This window comes from Heliconius melpomene, chromosome 19, assembly GCF_056956725.1.
Source record: "Heliconius melpomene rosina isolate 202511_hmr_F chromosome 19, ASM5695672v1, whole genome shotgun sequence".
In the NCBI taxonomy this organism is placed as follows: domain Eukaryota; kingdom Metazoa; phylum Arthropoda; class Insecta; order Lepidoptera; family Nymphalidae; genus Heliconius; species Heliconius melpomene.
Window position 1 is genome coordinate 14,550,126 of NC_140407.1, and position 22,097 is coordinate 14,572,222.

At 32.5% G+C, this 22,097-nt stretch overlaps 3 protein-coding genes across 4 annotated transcripts in view; 1 reads left to right on the plus strand and 2 right to left on the minus strand.

Moving 5' to 3' along the window:
- bark (C-type lectin domain-containing protein bark beetle) overlaps positions 1-13,762 on the minus strand; it is a 35,146-nt gene extending 21,384 nt beyond the window's left edge. For both annotated transcript variants that reach the window (XM_085202701.1, XM_085202700.1), the window contains exon 1: positions 13,137-13,762. In XM_085202701.1, coding sequence (XP_085058827.1) covers positions 13,137-13,481 — 345 coding nt within the window. In that variant the 5' untranslated portion in view covers positions 13,482-13,762. The remainder of the gene's footprint in view (positions 1-13,136) is intronic.
- Positions 13,763-14,147: 385 nt separating this feature from the next.
- Positions 14,148-16,957, plus strand: LOC146528981 (RNA-binding protein Rsf1-like). Its single transcript, XM_085202735.1, has 3 exons — positions 14,148-14,287; positions 14,449-15,033; positions 16,819-16,957. Exon 2 carries the CDS (start codon positions 14,457-14,459, stop codon positions 14,895-14,897), a length of 441 nt encoding a protein of 146 aa, XP_085058861.1. The 5' UTR covers positions 14,148-14,287; positions 14,449-14,456; the 3' UTR covers positions 14,898-15,033; positions 16,819-16,957.
- MED17 (mediator complex subunit 17) lies at positions 16,952-22,053 on the minus strand. The gene is made up of 12 exons (XM_085202734.1): positions 21,720-22,053; positions 21,353-21,605; positions 20,631-20,912; positions 20,222-20,357; positions 19,756-19,973; positions 19,479-19,556; positions 19,237-19,390; positions 18,821-18,957; positions 18,561-18,646; positions 18,022-18,154; positions 17,591-17,732; positions 16,952-17,260 (listed from the first exon to the last, which is right to left on the minus strand). Exons 1-12 carry the CDS (start codon positions 21,806-21,808, stop codon positions 17,040-17,042), a joined length of 1,929 nt encoding a protein of 642 aa, XP_085058860.1. The 5' UTR covers positions 21,809-22,053; the 3' UTR covers positions 16,952-17,039.
- Positions 22,054-22,097: the final 44 nt, after the last annotated feature.

A 22,097-nucleotide genomic window follows, 5' to 3' on the forward strand; every position in this document is an offset into this window, starting at 1 on the left:
CAATAGGTACACATATTGTTGTTTTTTATATACTTATTTATTTTGTAAACTGATACAACTGGGTGTAAGTTTCAGATTGAGTCACGAGTGTAAATTGAAATTATCATGAAGGTATAAGAAGACGCAAACGTGAACGTGGGCCAATCTTGGGTCGTAAGCTGAGTTCGCGCTCGTCTAGCAGATACCGATTGAGATGGCATCATCGAGCTTCGAGGTCACCTTTCGAGCGAATTGCAGTTAAGGCCACGTAGCAGTCACGAGCGACGAAGAAGAATGTTGGTGAGTGAATCATCTAGTTCTGATAGTGGATGTGGAATAAAAGATACGACTCCGTTCGTACGAAATAATATTAGCGTTGATAAAGAAGTACCTACATTCATAATTAAAGAAGTAATTAACCTACTCATACTTAAAACAATTCTATCAACATATATTACCTACGAATACTTCTAATACGATTCCCGAATGTAAACGCTCAAATGAAGAACAAACTTTGGATATTTGGTTAACGAGAATAGAAAACTTAAAGTATAAATAGCCAGGAACTCAATTACTCATTGATACGTCTACTTTATACCTAAATATAATGAACTTTTAGAAACGAAATTATCATGAAATGAATTTATTAAATAGATGAGAAATGAAGGGTAAAAAGGCTATTGATTTGTATTATTGATGCTACAGAGGATTGTAGAATACGATTAGGAGCACAAGTTGGAAATTTTGTAGTTTGTAGTTCCAGAAGATTTACTAGCCTACTTGAAATTCAGCAAGTTGGAAGATGAATATTTAAAATCATTAATAACTTGTATTATTTGTTACAATTACAACAACGGTTACAAAGAAATGCTAAAATAAAAATAATTCTTAAAGTTGCGGGCATTTTAGAAAATAAATATATAATAGATGCCTTTTGTTTAAAATCACTGAGTCGATTTTCTTTAATGAGAAATAAGTAATATCATTTTCAAAATTTACGTTTCGCTGAAAGGTTTTGGTAAATACTTAAAAAAAACTATCGGTAAGCTATAGATTATTTAAATTCAAAATGAAAATTTAAATAAATTCAAAATGTTTCAACTAATATTAAAATTCTTATAATACAAGATAATTTATTAAAAATATCCAGTATTATTGAGCCATAATTTTACAGTGCATAATGGTATTGTACTAATTAAATCGGATATAAAAAAAAATAATTTACCAAAAATAAAAATGTTGTGAAAGCGGTGCTGAAAAAAAAATAAATAAAAAAATACTTAGTTCAGTCCCATTAGAAACAGAATAAAATATTGAATCATGTAAAGTATTTGTAAAAAAAAACAAAGAAATTCTAACAAGTAAAGCTTATTACACTGTACAAGAATATTTAAAGGATATACGTGTATGGGAATGTAGTGCAGGATAGCTGCCAGCCAATGTAATAGTAAAATATACCATTGACTTTCAAAAGAGCAACTGTTGAGTTTCTTGCCGGCTCTTCTCAGCAGAACTGCCTTCCGAGCCGGTGGTAGCTTTTTGTTTATATGTTCATGCGACGATTCAAGAGTGCTTATAATAAGTTTTTTTTAATTAAAGAATATTTTGAATTTAATAACTACAAAGTAGGTGACTACTAGGTGGTTGGGGTTCAACGCGATATTAAGATTAAAAATGGTAAATAAATAAAAAAAGAACTTGTAGCAAGATTATAAGGATCATACCTCAATTACTAAAAGTGGAAAATATCAAGGAGTATTTTCAGTTCATAAAAATGTTTCCTTGGATATCTTATAATCGGGATCGGTTTAAATGATACTGATGATGACTTGATTGACTCGGTTGACTAGTCTTTAGATTTAGAGGTTTAATTTTTGATGTAGTTAATAGTAGATGCGCAAGTGATGAAATTGAGCAAGGAAAGAAATTGAGCAAATGTTGAAATTAATAATGAAGTTTTGAATGATTATGAAAGTTGATAAAGAGTGTAGGAAGAGTTTATGGTAAAGTTGATAGTTTTAGTGATGGAATAAATAATTGTGAGGAGATATGAATCTCCTCATGTTGAGTAGAGATTTAGAACATGAAAATGATTATGAGTAAGTATAGGTGCCCATGAGACCAATAAGCCGGATGAGTGCATCTAGCTAGTGCATCTAGCTTACATGATTATCTGTACACACATGAGGCCGATAGGCCAACTAAGGAGTGTAACAGATATTGAATTGAATATGATAATGACCATGATTATGATAAATAAACAATTGTGAGGTGATATGAATCTCCTCATGTTGAGTAGAGATTTAGAACATGAAAATGATGATGAGTAAGTATAGGTGCACATGAGACCGATAAGTCAAATGATGAGTGCATTTAGCTTACATGATAATCTGTACACACATGAGGCCGATAGGCCAACTAAGGAGTGTAACAGATATTGAATTGATAATGATGATAATGATAATGATAATGATAATGACAATGATAATGATAATGACAATGATAATGACAATGATAATGATTTAGAATAGTTTAGTGAGTAAGAAATTGATGTAATATGATTTTAGTTTGGGTGTACATGAGACTGATAAGTCAAATGATGAGTACACCTGGCTAAAATCATAACCTGTTCACACATGAGGCCGATAAGCCAACTATGGAGTGTAACAGATATATCTGTGTTGTTTAAGTTTTTTTTTTCTCTTTTTGTTATAATTATTTAATTGTATATGTAATTGTAGGAACAATTAATTGTAAGATGGCCGAAAAGATTAAGTTTTATATACATGAATGTCTGTTTAAATTTTGGTTATTTTTTTTTTTCTCTCATTTTTCGAGGGGACTCGAAGGTAAAGGAAGGCCGAGCTGTTAGCGTTATAATGTAAAGTTATTTTTATTAGTATTTTGTTGTTAAACTTTATTAGAATTATGGTATAATAATTCTAATAAAGTTGTTATTTTCTTTGGCTTAAATTTTTAAATAATATTTTGTGAAGTCAAATGACACAATTTTGTTATAATTGTATTTGTCAAGATAGTTGTTGATTTGACTAATAATATAAAAGGCATGGAATTAGTAGTCGGGATTCATTCCTTGCCTGAGCCTCGGCAAATACACTTACTTTACGGCACAGTGGTATCTATCAATAAAGTGTTGGAACCGAATGGTTGTTTCTATTATTAACCTGAAGAAGCTTTTATAAGGAACTACAGTTGAAGTAACAAAAGTACCTCAAGTACGATACCGCGATTGCGGTTTGCAACTCTAACCTGTCGCCGGTGCCAGAGTAGTGTACCAATAACTGTATTGCAATTTGCTAGGAATGTGACACTTACAAATAATAAGGTTTACTTCAATTTGTTAAGCTTTGAAAGGTTTTTTTTTTATTATTTGTTACACGCTAGATAGCTGTAAATTTAATGATTGGTTCGAGAAACTCTATACTAATATTTTACAGCTGAAGAGTTGGTTGGTTCAACGTGCAAATCTGAGGAACTACTAAATCGATATAAAGTATTCCTTTTCTTTTGATTAATTCATTTGTTGTGAAAGGCTTATTTATGTCACATCGCTTTAAGTAGGTTTTACCTATTGTATGTAGCATATTAAAAAAATGTTTCCGTATAATATTCTTTTAATTATTTATCTAATTACAATCTATATTAATTATTTTATAATGTTTCTAAATAGCAACAAATAATATGTATTGGCTCCCACGCTCGAAGCAAAAGTGAATATATGTCGACTATATGCAATTTTTTTTATTCAATAGGTTACAAAAACAAAACGAGATCGCATCTGTAGATATCTTTAGACATTAAACTCGTTTTAAATGTGCAAGGTTTGTTTTAGAATTTCCTAGCATGATGGCGTAACCTTATTTACTTATACATAACTTTTATCTAGATTTTAGAAATGAGTAAATTATTCGTATGACTTTGTATGATTTAAGCTAAAATATGAATAAACGCAAAGTAATCGTTTTTAGCTATTTATAGTAATATATATTTTTTTGGTAAATTACTTAGTATTAGCTAATCCTAAGTTGTAAAAAATGACAAAAAACACATAAATATGTCTTCCAAGTTAACATACCCAGAATACCCGAAAAAATATTTAAGTAAGAAACAGTAAGAAACACATATTTTGTTTTAGAAAAAAAACTCGTCAAATTTTATTAATTTGAGCAATTTTTGCCGCAAAATGATCAAAGTGTAATATCTAGATGAACTCTAATAAACTAGTCCGATGTTTATCTTAACAATTGAATGAACTGGTATTATGTAACTTTCCGTGGGATAAAAATAAATGTAATATTCAATCTGATATTAGATAAGAATCTTCTCTAATTTTTCTTATAGTCCTGGGAATGTGGAAATAGAGAGGTATTTCCGTATATATTCCGCCCCACAACATGAAATATCTCGAATTTGGTGGAAAGTGAGGAACGGAGTGACTTAACTCTAAGTTCCCTCTGCCTACCTTATTATATAGGTTAAAACGTGAAGCTGAAGAAAAATTGTTGAGTTTTACAGCTTCATGCTTTACCTTATACAATAGAGTAGCACCCTGTTCATCACTTTCACCCTAATAGCTTCTTGCGTGGTAAAATCAACTTTACTATTTTCCCAAAGCCGGAATATAAAAAAAAAATTCTTCAAGTGGAAATTGAATATACAAAAATCGTATTTACAGTCTGATACTGTGCTACTGCGCTACCATGGCCTCAATGGTGCCGTTCCATATATTTTACGTAGAAATTACATAGACTAAAACGAAGACGAAACGATGTTTAGTTTTTAAAACTTTACCTTAGGAGCCTTGTGTTATCATGATAGGTTAATCTCTTTCCGTGCTACATTTTTTAGAATTCCGTAACTAAAGGGTAAAAAGGGACCCTATTACTAAGACTTCGCCGTGATGTCATAAATCGTGATAGTTAGTTGAAATTTTCACAGATTATGTATTTCTGTTGCCGCAATAACAACAAATACAAAAGAAAATACAAAAAGAACCTTTCATGAGCGAGTTCGACTCGCACTTTTTATTTTTAAACTACATGGACTGTAATGGAATGGTACATGCAATGACAGGATACGCTGTCAAGGTGCAGGATGTCGTAAAACATGGTCACAAATCTACAAGAGGGGAGTTCATAGGAAATTACTAAAATAATTACCGAAATATTCGCATAGATAAAAGATAGATCTAAAAAGCTATAACATATTAATATTTATATTAATTATGAATCTTGGGGCTGATTTGGATTTAATAATAGATTAACGGAGCCAACGGTATCGCCCCGGGAAGCGATAGCGAAATTAGTTCTATAACACTATACATCAATATCGATAGCCACTTCAATCCAGCAAATTTAAATATACTCACAATTTTTAATCAAAATCGGGCCAAATTATTTATTTTAAAATTATTTTCATTTAAAAAAAATAGTTAGGTAATATTTGTTCCTTATATTATGTGTAGATAGGTTTATTATGTAAACTGTGTAAGTAAACGGTAGCTGTCGTTATGCAGGTGCATAAAACACTGGAGGCTTATTGCAACATTAACTTTACTAAGAATATGACTAACAAGTAAAAGATGAGTAAAAGCATTCTAGGTGTTACATAAATACCATAAAATATATAAAAAGCAGCAGGGGAAATAAATGGTAACCTAGTTTTAAGACACTCCGTTCCCGTTTAGACACCTGCGTTCCTCACTTTCCGCCAAATTCTAGAGGCTTGTGTTTTGAGTGGCAGAATTTAACGCCGCCATTTGTCATGTTACCAGAGCGAGGAAATGAAAACACTAATAATACTAAAAAAAGTAAAACTATGTATATAATATTTTAAAAGACAGGCAAAGCAGACGGCATTAGCTAGTGCCTAGTACACATTTATAACTTAAAGCCATCGTTCCGAGTCAGTACCATTGCACTATTTCACAAACGTGACTGTAGAAGTTAACAATGGGTTCGTTAACCTGCTTGTATCGTTTGAAAAGAGATCGTCCCTTCAAATGTCTCGACTTTAGAGCCTTTAAACCGTAGATTATCGTCAATATTAGTTGAATAATCACAATATTAATACTTGAGATTTGTCAAATTAGTAAAAGTTGTTCTCTTTCTGTTGTGTTTGTAAAATGAAAATATTTTTTAAGTGATAATATTTTGTTTACTTAGATATATTGCGAATATAAATTGGCAACATGTTAAAATCGGGCAACACTTTCTGTAAAAGGTCGAAATGAGGAACCAAAATGACATAGATTAAAAAAAATATTTTTATGATGCTGATTTTTACATATTACATAAAAATAATTAAAAATCGATCAACATGGACTTGTTACTGCAACATTTTATATAATAGATCACCGTATGTAATTTTACAGCGAAAGTTGCAAAACTTTCTTTGTATCCAATTTACGGGACGTTGAACTTGCGAAATAATATTGTGAAATTTTGTAAATATATCACTTTGCAGTTAACTTAAAATTAAGTTAATGTTGTAAACCATTTAAATAATACCAACCTGAAGTTAATATTAAATATTTTAATCCACGGTTCTTTGGAGCACAGAAAATCAAGCTTCTATGTCAAAAGATACGAGCATTTTTATGCATCGTTATCACTACATTTTGTATGAAATGCGCCTAACTTAACCCATACATATTACTTCCCGTGGACCTACATTTATAAATTTTGTATTTTTTCTAAATATTTATGAAAATATCGAAAAAGTGAATGCATGCATACGTCCACAAATTCAATCCTAAAATTGGTAGGTATACTTTATTTTATAGAACTATAAGTACAATTTTTATCTCCCATCCGCCTTGATACGCAGTAGTCAGAAATGTAATGACAATAACAAAATTAAAGTTTCATATGATTTAAACAAATCGTTAAATTGTTTATGCTATGTCAATTCTATAAACACCTGTCTGTTCTAAGAAAAGTCCGTAAGATTTGATAATACCGTAGTAGCTGATAAGAACAATGAATAAGGATAGTAAAGGAAGTAACGAGATACGATGAGTACTTATGAAATGACGTGATATCAGCTTCACGCTGTATTCCGCACTCAGTAGGGTAGCCAGAGGGAACCTAATATTAAGATACTCCGTTCCCAATTTTCCGCCGAATTCGGGGGCATTGCGTGTTGAGTGGCGGAACACAACGCCGCGCTTTGCTCGCTTTGCTCATAATAGAGTAGGTATATATACTATACTAGTGGACCCGGACGCGGCTACGCCTGCTTGAACTATAAGAATATTTATTAAATATTATATAATATATTTATTTTTATAAGGATGAATATCAAAATATAAGTTAATTTTGGGTGACGTTTTCTTAAAACAACAAAGAAACTTTGCAAACCGGTGCTTAGCAACGACGGTTGTTATTAACATGGCAGAATAAATTGCATGTCAAATTAGAAAGTATTTTAATTTATTATTACATATGTGTAATGTAATGTTATATAGCCTATAGCACTTCTGAAGAATGCAGCTTTCATACAAAACAAAAACAAAGTAAATCGGACCAGTAGATCCAGAGATCTTAGCGTTCAAACAAACAAACAAACAAACAAACTCTTCCGCTTTATTATATTAGTATAGATATAGTAACAACCATGAATAAGTATAGTAAAGGAAGTAACAAGGTACTATGAGTTAATATGAAATTAGTTATCGTAAACGTAAACATGACTAATTATGATAATATCTTATTCACTGTGGATATTACCTACATTAATGCCATGGCTTTGAGAAGCCTAGCTTGTAATTCCATTAATCTTTAAATTACGAAATACAAAAGTTAATTTTCATGTTGTAGGTGGTTATAGGGTCATAATGTTCTGAAATAATGTTTTTATATCTATATACAGATGTGAAACAAAATAAATAGTCTTTAAAAACAATAAACCATTAATCAATAACTTTACTATATAAAATAGAATTCTGTAATGTATTTTCAAGTTACAAGGGCTCAGTTAAACCTTAAATGGAAAAGGCTCGCTAATTCCGCTAAATTGTTACTTAACGTTCAAGGCAGGTCGTTCCTTATTTAGGAATGGTATTACAAATATTGTGCTTGTATTTATATAGAAAATTAAATTATTATAAGATATCGAAGCTCTTATGGTGCAATGTGGCAGCTTGCAAGTGTAAAGACGGACATTGTAGGTTTGATACCCACTCGAGGTAAATAATTCTTGTCATTTAAGAAGAAAGAAAACGGTATTGCCGCCGCTATGCAGGCAGTCTCATAAATGTGGAGAGTGGAGGATTGAGTGTTTTCATAACACCTACACACCTATAGTATTACGCAATAGTAGTCGATTCAATTCGTATTCAGGATAAGCTAACTTACTTAAAATATTTAAACTTAGATTTGAAATTTTAAACATACTTATAGTTATATTGCCAAAGTTGAGTCAATTGTATGAGTTTTTCTAGTAGCTTCCGATAAAAAATAAATATAATTTTCATCCTCGTTTCACTTTTACTGCAACGTTTGAGTCATACTGTACCTACAGTCTACATATATTACATGACGCGGATAAGAATGGCCCTGATTGTACTGAAAAGCAAAACATAGCTTCTGCATTAATTAGTCACTAAGATTGTAAATTTAATTATTTTTTATTTTATGAGGAGTTCGTTTCGCAATGGAATAATGGTTGATTCAACTCTTTTTAGTTGAGGGTTCGATACCAATTTGTGGGAATGATGATATTTAAAATATTAACAATATTTCCCCGTTCGTGAATGTAAGTGATGGCGCGGCGATAGATATCGTCTTATTTTTATTCTAATAGATACTGATAAGTTGGACATTTGAATTCACATTCTAAAACTAAAATACATGCCTATAACGTCAGATATTTTTTTTTCTTTAAATATATAAAAAATATTTATTTACTAAGGTCACAAGTATCGATGTATAAGAATTAAACAGTAAACGATGAATCAGAACAGCTACCGTCACGTACCTACTCGTACTTCCAAGGTTAGCCAATGATCATTCCATGAGATGTCAAATACTTAACTGAGGCCAGTTAACTGCAAGTTAACTGTATAGTCTGTATAGAAATTACCTTTTAGATAATAAGTCATTGACAGGACAGATTAAATTTAAATATGCCTTTTTAACTTCTTCCCGACTGCTAAAGAAGGGTTATTTAAGTTTAGTGTATAGAGTCATTGATTGGTGTCCTGTGAGTCTCATTAGTGTGCCGATTGATTAGTCAAATTGGTTAAAATATTTTCCTTTTTTTAAAATTGGTTAAAACGTCTTTCGTTCATCTATATATACAAAATCGAAAGGTCACTCACTCATCACGAAAACTCAGAAACTAGGAATCTCAAACTTTGCATAGGAGTTACTTATAGGACGTAGGTGCTCACTAAGACGGGAATTTGCAATATTCGACTTGTAAGGGGTTGTTTTTGGGGTCGAAAGTTTGTATGAAACTTCGTTACTACAAATGCTAGGAGTTTCAAATTTTGCATAGACGTCACTAGGACGTAGTCATGGAGACAGAAATTAATAAAAACATAGTTCACGCGGGTAAAACCGCGAGCGGGCCGCTAGTTTCGTATACAAATCTACTTAAAAACAATGTAAACGTAGCACGTGCAACGTTAGCGATTTCTTTTGAGTTTTAGTTCAAATGATTAAGCCTCAAAATTGTAAAGAGTACTGTATGTGGACTGTACACACCGTACACGCCATTAATAAGCTATCATAATTTTATAATCAAATACATAAGATAACAGATCGTTTACTAAGTACAAGAACCTTAGTTGAAATGAGATGTAAAGATAAGCTGCATGCTTCGTCTCTCGGAACAAGATATGGTCTTGAGGAGATTTAAACAACGCTAAATAAATTATATTTTTTTTTATTATGTAGGTATAGGTTATTCACTGTTATCTTAGGGCACCTCAGAGTCCTTAGAGCCCAGTTGGGTATGTAAAAAAATATTACTTATAACTAACCCATTGTCATGTATATTGTAAATATTAATTTATATTTTATAGGTAAAGGCAGTCCAAGTCCAAGTCAACTGAATCTCTTTTTGACATGCATTCTCCTATTTCGTAAAATTATCTCTGTTTAACCGTACAATCTCCTTCTTGTGTTCTCCATACAACGCGACATTGACGAAGTGATGGGAGCTCAACTGGCACGCTCGGAACGCCATAAACTAAGAGCTGAACTGATAGTCGTCCTAATTAAACAACGTGACTACTTTGGCTGATAAAAGGGTACCTACGTATATACAAAATATTTTTTTATGTTGATTCCTGGCGTCGAAATGGAAGTGGAAGAGCAATGTAAATATAATGAAGGTGACATGGGGTGGTTGGGACGTATCTGATTGTATTAATTTGTATTCAATTGGAATTTAGAAGTATAATTTTAGATTTTAATTTTTTTTCTCGCAGCAGGGTAGGTAATGCGAAACCTAATGTTAAAACATTGCGGGTTTAAATGACGGAAATCAATCACGCATTATGTATTTATATATTTTTATTCTTTATATTAGAAACTAAATAGGAAAGTGAAAGTGAAAAAAGGCTAAACATTCACTATAGACAAGTAAAAAGTACATTTAAAAAGTAAAAGTATATTAGTAAATAATTCTACCCTTTCCCGAAGAGGTTAGAGCCCACCCCACTATTAACTGCACGCAGTCATTTTTTACCCTCATTATGATAAAACTGGAATCCAACAAAAAACTACCCTTGCGTTAGTGAAAGCATTTTTTTTGGCGCGTGAAGCCTTATTGGAAGAACTTGACTTTGAGAAAATAATTGTATTCAATTCTTAATTTTGTATTTTGTAAGTTGTGTTTGTACATTGTATATCAATAAATTGTATCAATCAAAAGTTTAAGAAGTAGATAATTTATATATTAGAACTTGACAACAATTTTTATATTAACTTATTTAATTTATAGCATTACAGAAAAAAAAGTATAAATTTCTTACTTTTTTAAATCAAATCATAGCACGAAGTAAGTATTTAGTAGTTATACTTATCTTGAGTAGCCATAGCCGTAGCCTTGGCCTAATTGAAAAGTTTTATGTGTTCAATTCATTCTTTATCCAAACACCAAATGTAATCTACAATACAATTCTATACAATGAATGAATGTACACAGTTTCTACAAGGTTTTCACATTTAACGCACCGCTCGGCCGACGCGACAATCCCACGGTCTACAAATGAAGCATATCTAATGTGCGCTCTAATAATATTGAAGACACTAATACAATGACGAAAATTCAAATAGGTAATTCTACTAAGAATATTAACGACGCGAAATTCCATTGAAGAAAAATATTAAATCTTTACGTTTTTTTACTCCTAAAAATAATGTTTACTAAGAAAAATCACCGCGGCGTAATGGCATTTACATCGAAACCTCCTTAATAAATGGACACAAAAATAATTCTGGATTGGAGAAAGTAGTTGTTGAGATAAGTGAATTTAACCAAACACACTTCGACTTTATATCAGTATAGATATTATAGAACTATACCTGTAAAAATTCCAATACGAATGAGGGATTTAGATTGCACCTACCTAATTAATTTCTTCCTAATTAGACTAAAACTAATTCGTTTTACAAAAGTGCAGATAAAGCCATTTAAAATTAACTTCCCATAAGACCGTTTAAACCACTAATTGATTAAATTAACTAAATTTTATATGAATTTTAAGGAATAATTTAACAAGAAAATAAACTAAAATGGATTTTTTACGTAAATCTTACGTAATACTTAATCTTTCTCTCGACACACTCCCGCAATTGAGGGTCAAGTCAGGAGTGATTTTTCAATAGGATATAATTCAATCCCATCTGGGGGTCAGGTCAGCTCAATGTCCTGTCTTGTCTTTGAACATCTGCTCTATGATTCATAAGTCGTACAGAATATAACGTAATATATTATAGCGTAGGATGTAAAAGTATACACATTTTAGTATATGTCTTTTATTGAATGGGTTAAAGATTTTTTATTAGAAAATTTACTAATAATTGGTTTTTGAAGACGCCTTACATTTTAACAGGATTAACGTGGAAATTAAAATTAACAAAATTACATGAAAAAATTTAAGTCAATTGGTTAATTGTTAAAATATTTATTTTATAGCATACCTAATGCTTTTGAATATTAAATTATTAACGATATATTACAAGTACAAAAATTAATTAATATTAAATAAGATTACAAAAATAAAATTATTGAATTATGATTCTTTTTCTTATTCAATGTTAAAATGGCTAAATATTTATTTAGCATTGTGTATTTCGAGTTATTTGCACCTATTATATGAATAAATATTAGCTTTAGGCCAACAGGTGAACGAATCAATAGAGCGCGCGATACTGTTATCAACGACTACTCGTCGTTATCAAACTTTAGCAATTTATCAACCGTTATCAATCGAAGGGACTGACTTGCTTTGTAGGTAAATGTTTATTAGACCAATGCCCTATTTTAGTAATAGTATAACTATAAAGTATTTATATTATTTCAACACTATTTACAAAAATGACTCATGGAGTCACCTCAAAAAGGAATCTCGATATGACATCAACAATATTTATTATTGGATTTTTTAAAATAAATGTATATTTTATCTAACTAGAATCTGTTAGATTTTTTTGCTTTACGTTGTATCCTCGCACACAGCAGTATAAGGAAGAGACTTTTTAACCTGTGTTAGTGTTAAAACCCTTTGTTTTCATTCCGTTCCCCACTTTCCGCCGAATTCTGTGATGTCGCGAACTACTTAAAATTAAAAAACTTAAAATTTGCGCGAGAAAATGAAAATATTAAATATTTTAATTTCCTCGAGTGGGAATTGAACTCACACCTATCGCGTATATAAATGATAACAGAATAAAAGTAAAGAAATCATTTAAGAGTATGCATCAATATTTTTTAGATAATACAATATGGCCTTGAAATTATAATTAAAGATATATTAAAACAAAAAAAAACAGAATAACATTGATATTGGCTTTTCTAAGAATCTACCTTGTTATAAATAGACAGGAATGCGACTTTATATATAGAGAGGTAAACTAGTTATTACTATAAGCTACTAAGTATAACTTAAAGTTAATACTCACTATGGCAACGAGCTTTCCCCGTACAGTTATTCCGATCATGGGCGCGAATCTCACTTCCACTCCTGGTTCTATCACCAATTCTCCTTGTCTTTCCACTAATATATCATCTCGTAGAAGGTACGGACTACCCTCGGCCTTCCAAATAGTTCTGCCCCCGGCCACTACGCCACCTGGTAGTTCAGCTAGTCCTAACGACTTATTTAACATATAAGGATCCTCGCCTATCCTAACTTCTTGTGCGTCACAATAAATAAAACACAGAAACAAAACTATCGTCCGCCACTTGTATTTTGTATCACTGAATTGACTATGTCTTTTTTGCACTCCCATCTCTTTGAAACACATTTTGGATTAATTAAAATTCATCGCACTGGTACAACCTGACTCCTTATGTTAGCACTTAAGCAAACAACACAGGTACTTTACACAATGACTTATCATACCGACTTTATTAGATATACGATTTTTTAATGAATAAAACTTAAAGTAATTTTTAGTGTGAATTAATTGAACTCGACTTTGTCTGATAAGTACCAAAACAACCAAACAAAGGTGGGGCTATGCTATAGTAAGGAAAAAGCGAAAACACGCGCCTCGGCGACCGACGACCGTTGAACAAAGTAGAGTAGTTTGGCCGGTTTCGTATCAAATCCCTCCTCCCTGCCTTCCTCCTACCTCATTTGTTTTTACTTGAAAGCCTCCTCCCCTCCATTGCTATTTAATGACGTCACGTCATTTCGTTCATTCACCTTTCACTGATTCGTTCATGTATAGCTTTGAAAGTGTCATTCGTTCAAATTGTTATATAAAATTACAAAACTATGTAAGAGCTAGAAATAATTTATTAATTAAGTTTTTTTTTTACATCGATACAACTATGTTTAGTATTTTAATATTTATAATTATAATAAAATAAGAGAAGTGAACTATACATTTCATTTAATAACAAAACTTTTTACAACTTGCAACACTGACTCGAAGTAGACAATAAAATTTGTTCGTTCTTTCTTTACCGTTCAATCATCAACTTCATTGATCCAGTTTTTCATATTTTAAGTAAATTAAAAATAGTTTTAGTTTCTAAATCGTAAAATAAAACATAACATATCGTTTAAGTGTAGATTTACTTGAACCTACATTAAAAAAAACACGTGAGTATAATTTTTTTGTGGTTACAAGCAGAGTTATTAGCTGGGGTGTCGTGGCATCGTCATTGACGTGACGACATCTTGTTTAATGTTTAGCGCTTTGTATTTTGTATTTATGGATCGACCGCGTCCAATCGTTATCATTTATTAAAATTTACTTGTAGAAATCACCATGAGCTCAGGAGGAACTCGCGTGTACGTGGGCGGGCTCGTCGAGGGCATTAAGAAGGAGGATTTGGAGCGCGAGTTCGATAAATACGGGAAACTCAACTCCGTGTGGGTCGCACTTAACCCCCCAGGTTTTGCGTTCATTGAATTTGAAAACATGCAGGAGGCGGAGGATGCTTGTATGGCATTGAATGGATTCGAGATGCTAGGAGCTACCTTAAAAGTAGAGTTATCGAGAAAACGAGACGGCCCTCGTCGGGGTGGTGGTAATTTCAGAGGCGGGCGCGGAGGTAACTTCAGAGGGCGTTCCTTCGGAGGGGGCCCTCAGGGCGGCGGCCGATCCTACGGCGGCGGCAGGCCCTTTAACCGCAACAACCAAGGCAACGGGTACGGCTCAAGCTATGGTGGAAACTCCAGATCTAGGTCACCGATCACTCGATGTTAATTTAATTCTAGCATTTAGTTAGGTTTAGTGTTATCGTAATCTGAAGCCTTCCAAGTGTTAAAATTCAATGTCTGTTTAATACTGGGGGTTAATGCTTCAAAGATGATTAATGAAGTTGATGTCCAAGGAATTAGAGGTAATGTACAACTATTTGTCCTTATATGCATGTTTACTTTATATTTTGAGGTTATTTTTAGGAACTTTTAAAGTTGACTATGTATGAATACTAAATTATGTTACAATTTGTAATTTGACTACTTTACACTACATACAGACATATTTTTCTTTAAATAACCCTCGACACTGTTTTATCCACTCTAAAGTTTGTAACAATTACTTATTACTCATGCACCATTTATAAATAATCTCACAATTTCATGTATACTCAATAAAATATCAAAAGAATTCCAACATTTGTAATACATTGTAGCATACTTTTCAGTTATGATACAGTTATCTATTCACACAGTTGCTATCAGTATAAAAACAAGATTGAGGCCATTGCTTACATTGTATTGTTGTTGCAATTCTTTTAATTAATTATATAGATACTTGGTTTTGTGTGTTCTTGCCTTAAATATTTGAAAGTTGCCTTTCTTGCTTTGGTAAGAAGACAAAGCAGTATGTTGAATTATCTTAAATATTGAGCGGTGTGGTGAATATTATATAGTCTTTTAAGTCTGGTTGAAAAGTTTTTACTGTTGTTGGGCCCTAATAAAGGTACATCTTACTCTAAAAGACTAATATATGCAAGTTAAAAAAGTATATGAAATTTCGATAGGAGCATTGTTTAAACAACTGGTAGAACCAATTTAGAACAACTAAAATAATTACATTGTGAATAAGACAGGCTCTATAAGTAGCTTATTCTTTTGTTGTAACCACATAAATATTTTAACCACAGTCGGGTATTTCAATATTCAATAAATTTAATTGAAGTCACAGGAAGGTATATGTTTGTGTATATCTGAATAGAAATTTATTGTCAAAAATATACACAGTAACCAATTAAAAAAACTTATTTTTAGTATCTTCATACTCATAATTTAGCTCCAACTCCAAAAGTAAATTTTACAAGAGACTCCTCAGATAATGTTAGGTTATTTGCATGACCACAAAAAATTATTATGTTGGTAATTGTCTTAAATACACAGATAATTATATATTTAACTATTACTATGGTATTGTTAAAATTGGTACCCCATTACAAGATTATTTATTTTATATATTGCTAATAGTACAAACATGCTTTTACAGTTTAAACATAACCTAAAACTTGGTAGATCTTTTTGTGTTGTTTTTTTTTAGTTTCAAGCTGTACACTGCACATAGCAAATTAGGCAGTGGAAACCTAGTTAAGTCACTCTGTTTGCCTCTCAGAACACTTCTGTTTACAACAATCTGTTGAATTCTTAAGGCATTGCTTGTCCCTCTGCCTATATTATCATATAGTAAGATAGACTGAGGGAACCTTGTGTTAAGACACTTCAACATGCTTCATGCTAGCATTTGATACCATTGCATGGTGAACAGGAAAACACCGTGCCTCATTACCAGTTTTAGCGATTAAATACTTAATTTCTCCAATTTACAGGCGTTTGTGCCCCTGCACCACATTTGCTTTAGTCTTCTATATTATTATTATCAATGATATGATTATGTTGTTGTCTCAGAAGACATAAAAACTTTTTATAAATATAATCAAGAAAATCTTCATCGGATTGTAGTGCATTATATTACCATCATGATGTGTTGGTTCAGTTTGTAATTGATGATGCGATGGGAGTGTGTTGACGCTAGGTTCCCTCTGCCTGCATGACTGCAGCAAATGCTTATTTTTTTTTAAACTGTTGTATTTTTTTTCTTTTTATGTTGTTTATATATTTACACTTGTCGTTAATGTGAATTCTCTTTGTTTCAGTTCCTTGGTATAATTTTAATTTGCATCTATAGAAGTCAAGATATGGATGAACAATCTTCAGTATATCTTTAACATTTTACCTAAGCACCTAATGGACTAAGTTTCTTTATGTATAATAAATAAAAAACACAAATACAAATACTTGCATTTTTATTATTACATATAATTATATAAAAAGATCAGTAGAGTATTAGTATAATAAATAATTTTTATAAATAGTTTTAGGAAGGGCTACTTAGACATGCCATAAGTAATTCCATTTTGTTTAAAAAGTTTTTGCCCTCCATTTTTTCTAATTTAACTTCTTTGAAGGCACCGCCTAAGTTTTCCCATTTCTTGTCTTGAACTAACTCACTGACAAAGAAGTCTTTTTTTGGTGATTGAGCTATGAACACTTGTATTGCGATCGATGGTTCACATCTAATAGCAATCATTCGGTCGCCTGTAATAAGAAAACAGTTTAAAAAAATTCAATAACTATTTTTTTTTAATAAAAATTGAATGAAATAGGAAAAATCGTTATTTCGTTTAAAATGACAAACAACACTTACAAGTTTTAATAGTTTAAAATTTAGTGAAAAGACATTGAACATTTTATTCAGATCAATTATTTTAATTTCCTTGCTCTATATATGCAATATTTATAATTGGTAAATTAACTCAATACAGGCAGGGAGCATATCTCTCTACTGCTATATGCGGGACACTGTGTGACAGCTTCAAGCTAAAAAATTAAACCAACAGCATCTAAATATAAATTTCCAAAATATACCATTAGGAGAGGCCAAGAGGCACGAAGAGGCGTTCCCCAGCGGTTCTACTGGCCCACAGCCGAGGTGCGAGCTGCTCGCCAGCAGCTGCCAGCCCATGCAGCGCCCCACTGCTTGCACAGCTGTCATCTGATGTTGATATATCTGATAACATCACATTAATGTTATAATTATGTATTGAGGCTGTAATCGCGACGGTTATGGGTTCGATTCCCTCTGAGAGGAATGAAATATTTTTAATGTTTTCCATTATTTCTTCGCTCTGGCAACGAGTCATAGCGTGGCGTCGAGTGCCGCCACCCAACACGCAATGCCAGAATTCGGCTTAAAGTGTGGAACAGAGTGTCTTGACACTAGGTTTCCAGGTTCCCCCTGTTTACCCTGCGATTTGCGGGATGCAGCGTGAAGCTAAAAAAAGTATTAAATAACAAACCTGACAATATATAAGATCCCTCAGTTCTTGCAGTTCATATGAAAGATGTCTCACTTTGCCGTCTCTACATATACATTTAAGTGTTTTTTCTCCAACATGCACTACCAATGAAGTTCTGCACACTGCGTCATAACTACAAACAAAAAAAGGAAAATATACAAAATAAAGGTTTTATAGAAATGAAATGTTTCAAATAAAAAACAAATGGTCAAGATCGAGTTGGTCTTGCCCATTAAAGGTTCTGTACCAATGTAATGTTTGTAAGTTAATGTGACTTATAAAAGTTGACAAATAAAAATCTGTGGGTGTATCCACTCAGTTCGATTGAAATAAACTAGAAATGGACAGTTACATACTTGTAATTATTATTTTCTATGATATATCTATAAATCTACAGTCCATGGGACAGTTGTATAGGTAGAATTAGATTAAGTGGCGAATATAATACAAAATGCAATATTTGTGAAGAAATAGAATGTTTTAGCAATATATTGTTAATATATTCTGTACTAAAAGTAAATAAGTAAAATATGACATACCCATACGCCATAATGTTAATTTTCACACAAGACTGTGTGGGACTGTTCAATGCGTTCCAGTGTGACACTATGAGGGGATCCTTTACCTAAATACAAAAAAGAAAATATTAATTAAGTATAATTAATTGAAAACTACGATATGAATAATAAAATTATCATTTTTAGATTTTTGTCATAAAAAGTAAATTACCTAATTTGTAGAAATTTATATTTGTTAAAGTTTATTTATGCTTGAGCGTTTAAACCGCCAAAATACTTACCTCTTTAGCAATAGTGTCGAGCACGTATTCGCTGCGTCGTCTCATAAAGAAGTGCTGTGCTTGTTGAATAATTTGTTCTAGAAGCGATTGTTCTTTGCTCATGTCCAACAACTCGTATCGGTCCGCTGCCATTGGACCTGTATATGTACAATATTATTATAATTGCTTAACCCTGTATCCCGCATATGGCAGGGTTTAGAGGGAGTGGTAATCCGACACTATATTCAACTTTCAGTTTAATTTTCAAGACTTTGCCTGTTAAATGGCGGAACTCAAAGTCGTACCTTGTATTATCATCTTATAATTGTTAATTAAAACCCGACGACTTTTGTCAGGGGCTGGTTCCTGTTGTATAAAGTTTAGAGGTAGTGTGTGTGTACTATATTGAGGAGCAATGGGTGGTATATGTCACCCACCTGCCACGGAGCGTCGTTTAGAGGGCCCGAGGGGCCCGGTGGCGGGATGCGGGAAGGGGTGATGCGTGTTGGCGTGGTGCACGGCGCGCAGCAGCTGGTGCAGCGAGTGTTCCAGCACGTGGTCGTGCTCGTTCTTATTGCTACGCTCCTCGCTCTGTTGGTGGATGGTCAGTAGGTTCAAATTAGCTAAAACGTCGTAATCGTATACTCTTGGTACTTTAATATACCACATGTAAGCATACCTTAACAATATCTTGATTATTATTATTTTGTCCATTATTATGACAAAGACCAATCAACAACTGGATACCTGGCAATACCTGAAATGAAAAAGTGTTTAAATTTAAATATAATGTAAATAAAAATAGGTCATCCTGGTTTCTTTGTTTGTGAAGCTTGACAAAGTTTGAAGTATGAAAATAAAAATTAAAAAAAAAATTTAAATACAAATATCAGAATATCCTTACAAGATACTCAACAATTTCTTTAAAAAAATCCAGAAAAAAAATGCTAACTCACGGTAGCCATAATCTGGTTACCCACAACCATGTGAGGTATGGACGCGTCCAACTGCACCGCTTCAGCCGCCATTCTGGCAAACAATTCCTTACAAAACAATACATTTTGTGCAGCCTCAAGTTTCTGTTGCCAGTGGAGCTCTGCCCCGTCCCCTGGTAACGTCCCGGGGCAGTTTAGTGCTGAGGAACTCAGTGTTGCTGTTACTACTTCTTCTTGTTCTGTAATAATATATAATTATGTAATCTTACTAATCTTACTAACATATTAAAATGAGAATGTTTGTGAGAATAGATGTTTGTTCCACATTCAAAAACATTTCACTGAATGGGGACCTAACCAGTTAAGTTACTCCACTCATCACGCAACGCCTCAAGAATTCGACGAAAAATGGCGTTCCCAGTTTTCCTCTGCCTACCCAGCTATATGCGGGATACAGTGTGAAGCTAAAAAAATAAAAGTTAATAACCTTTCTGACAAACAACCGATATAAACGCAACGCCCTGTAGCTCAGGGGGTACGGTGACGCGCAGCGCGGAAGGGGCGGGGCCGGTCGCATTCACACTCATAGCTTGAGCTATTTGCTCCTCTGGCGCTTTTGTCACCTAGAAAAAGTTGTTTTTCAAGTGTTAGTCATACATTACAGTTTTTAAGTGCATAAAACTTGTACGTAACGAGACTCAAACTCGCGTTTCGAGGGAAAGTCCAAGCATTTTATTCCCAAGTAAGTCATATGGCACAGGTGGCACAGGTGTGAGATGGTAAGCCCAATGGTTGTGGGTCACACTAATTTCCCTCTGTCTAACTTACTATAAGCAGGATAGCTTATAGTAAGTTAAATTGATGCATTAAGGAAAAAAATATATATATTAACATACCTCAAAAACACCAGTCTGACTAAACTTAGATCCAGCAGTCCTATAACTCAAATCGCCAACAATTGTGTTAGAAACCTTCTTTAGCCTCCAGTTCTGTCTAAGTCTCAGCAGATCTATGTGAAAATCTGGCATATTTCGAGTCATTCTCATAGTTTCACTGGCCCTTAGTCTTTCCACACCATTGAGCAGTACTGCACCTGCTGCAGAAAGAGCTTTCTTTCTGCCGTAAACTTGGACCATAGGACGGCTTTCAACTTGATCAGCTTGGATTGGATCAAGTACCTAAAATGACTACAATACTGTTTGAAATGTACAAAATAACTAGGAATTTCATATTACAAATAACACATTGAAATCTTTCAAATGAAATCAGTAGAGTCTGAAATAAGTTACTTCATTAAATTATGATTAACACACAATAAACCCTTCTGCTTTATTATATTAAAATAACATAATGTATAGCAATAATTGTTAGTTTATTATAAATGTGGCATATTACTTTTAAAGTGTCTTTTTTTGCAATTTAAAGACATTTAAATTAAAAAAAGTTAAATTATAAAGGCCAATCGTGGCACAGGGACATAAGTGTGCAACTGTAAAGCCTACAGATTGTGGGTTCAATTTCCACTAGAGGAAATTAAATATTTCATTTACTTGCTTTAGTAGTGTTCCATCACTCAATACACATTTTTACAAATATTATAATAGAAAAACACACCCACCATATATCTTTTTTCCTTGGCAATACTCAACACATCGGCCAGTACACATACTTCAGTTAAAGCATTTTTAAGTTTATTCCTTACAGAGTCCCAAGGCCATAAACTTGACTGATATCCTGGTTCTTTATCTTCCTCTGATTTCACATCAGAACTACTTTCACCTTCTTTTTTAATGTTACAGAATTCATCATCACTCTTAGCAAAGTCAATTTTCTGTGCCAATCGAGTGAGATTCTCTGACATGGATAGTGGACTGTAAGTAATAAACAGTATCATTAAATAAAACAATATTTGTACTAAAAGTATTATGATATTTAATGTATACCAAAGATATATATTTTATACAATAAATATAAAATTCACTTACGCTTGATATATTTCCTGTCCATCGTAAGTAATTTCTTGTATTTGATTTTCGATAGGTGCTTCAATTGATATGTTTACGGAATTTGCCATTTTTTTAAGTTTACAAACACTTTACAGCTGAATTATTATTATAATTCTCACTCTGACGAAAATATAACTTAAATATAATATTAAACTTCAGAATATATTCTTATATTATATTAATCTATCAAAGTAGATAACCATTTAGTAAATTCGTTCTTTTAAAATCATTTACATCATCTTTATCATTTCTAACCATAATAATATTTTGCTTATTGTAGTACAACTACCTACGGCTTCCCAATCCCAGCTCCTTGACTTGATTATTCAAAACTGCCAATGTCATAAATTTGTCAAT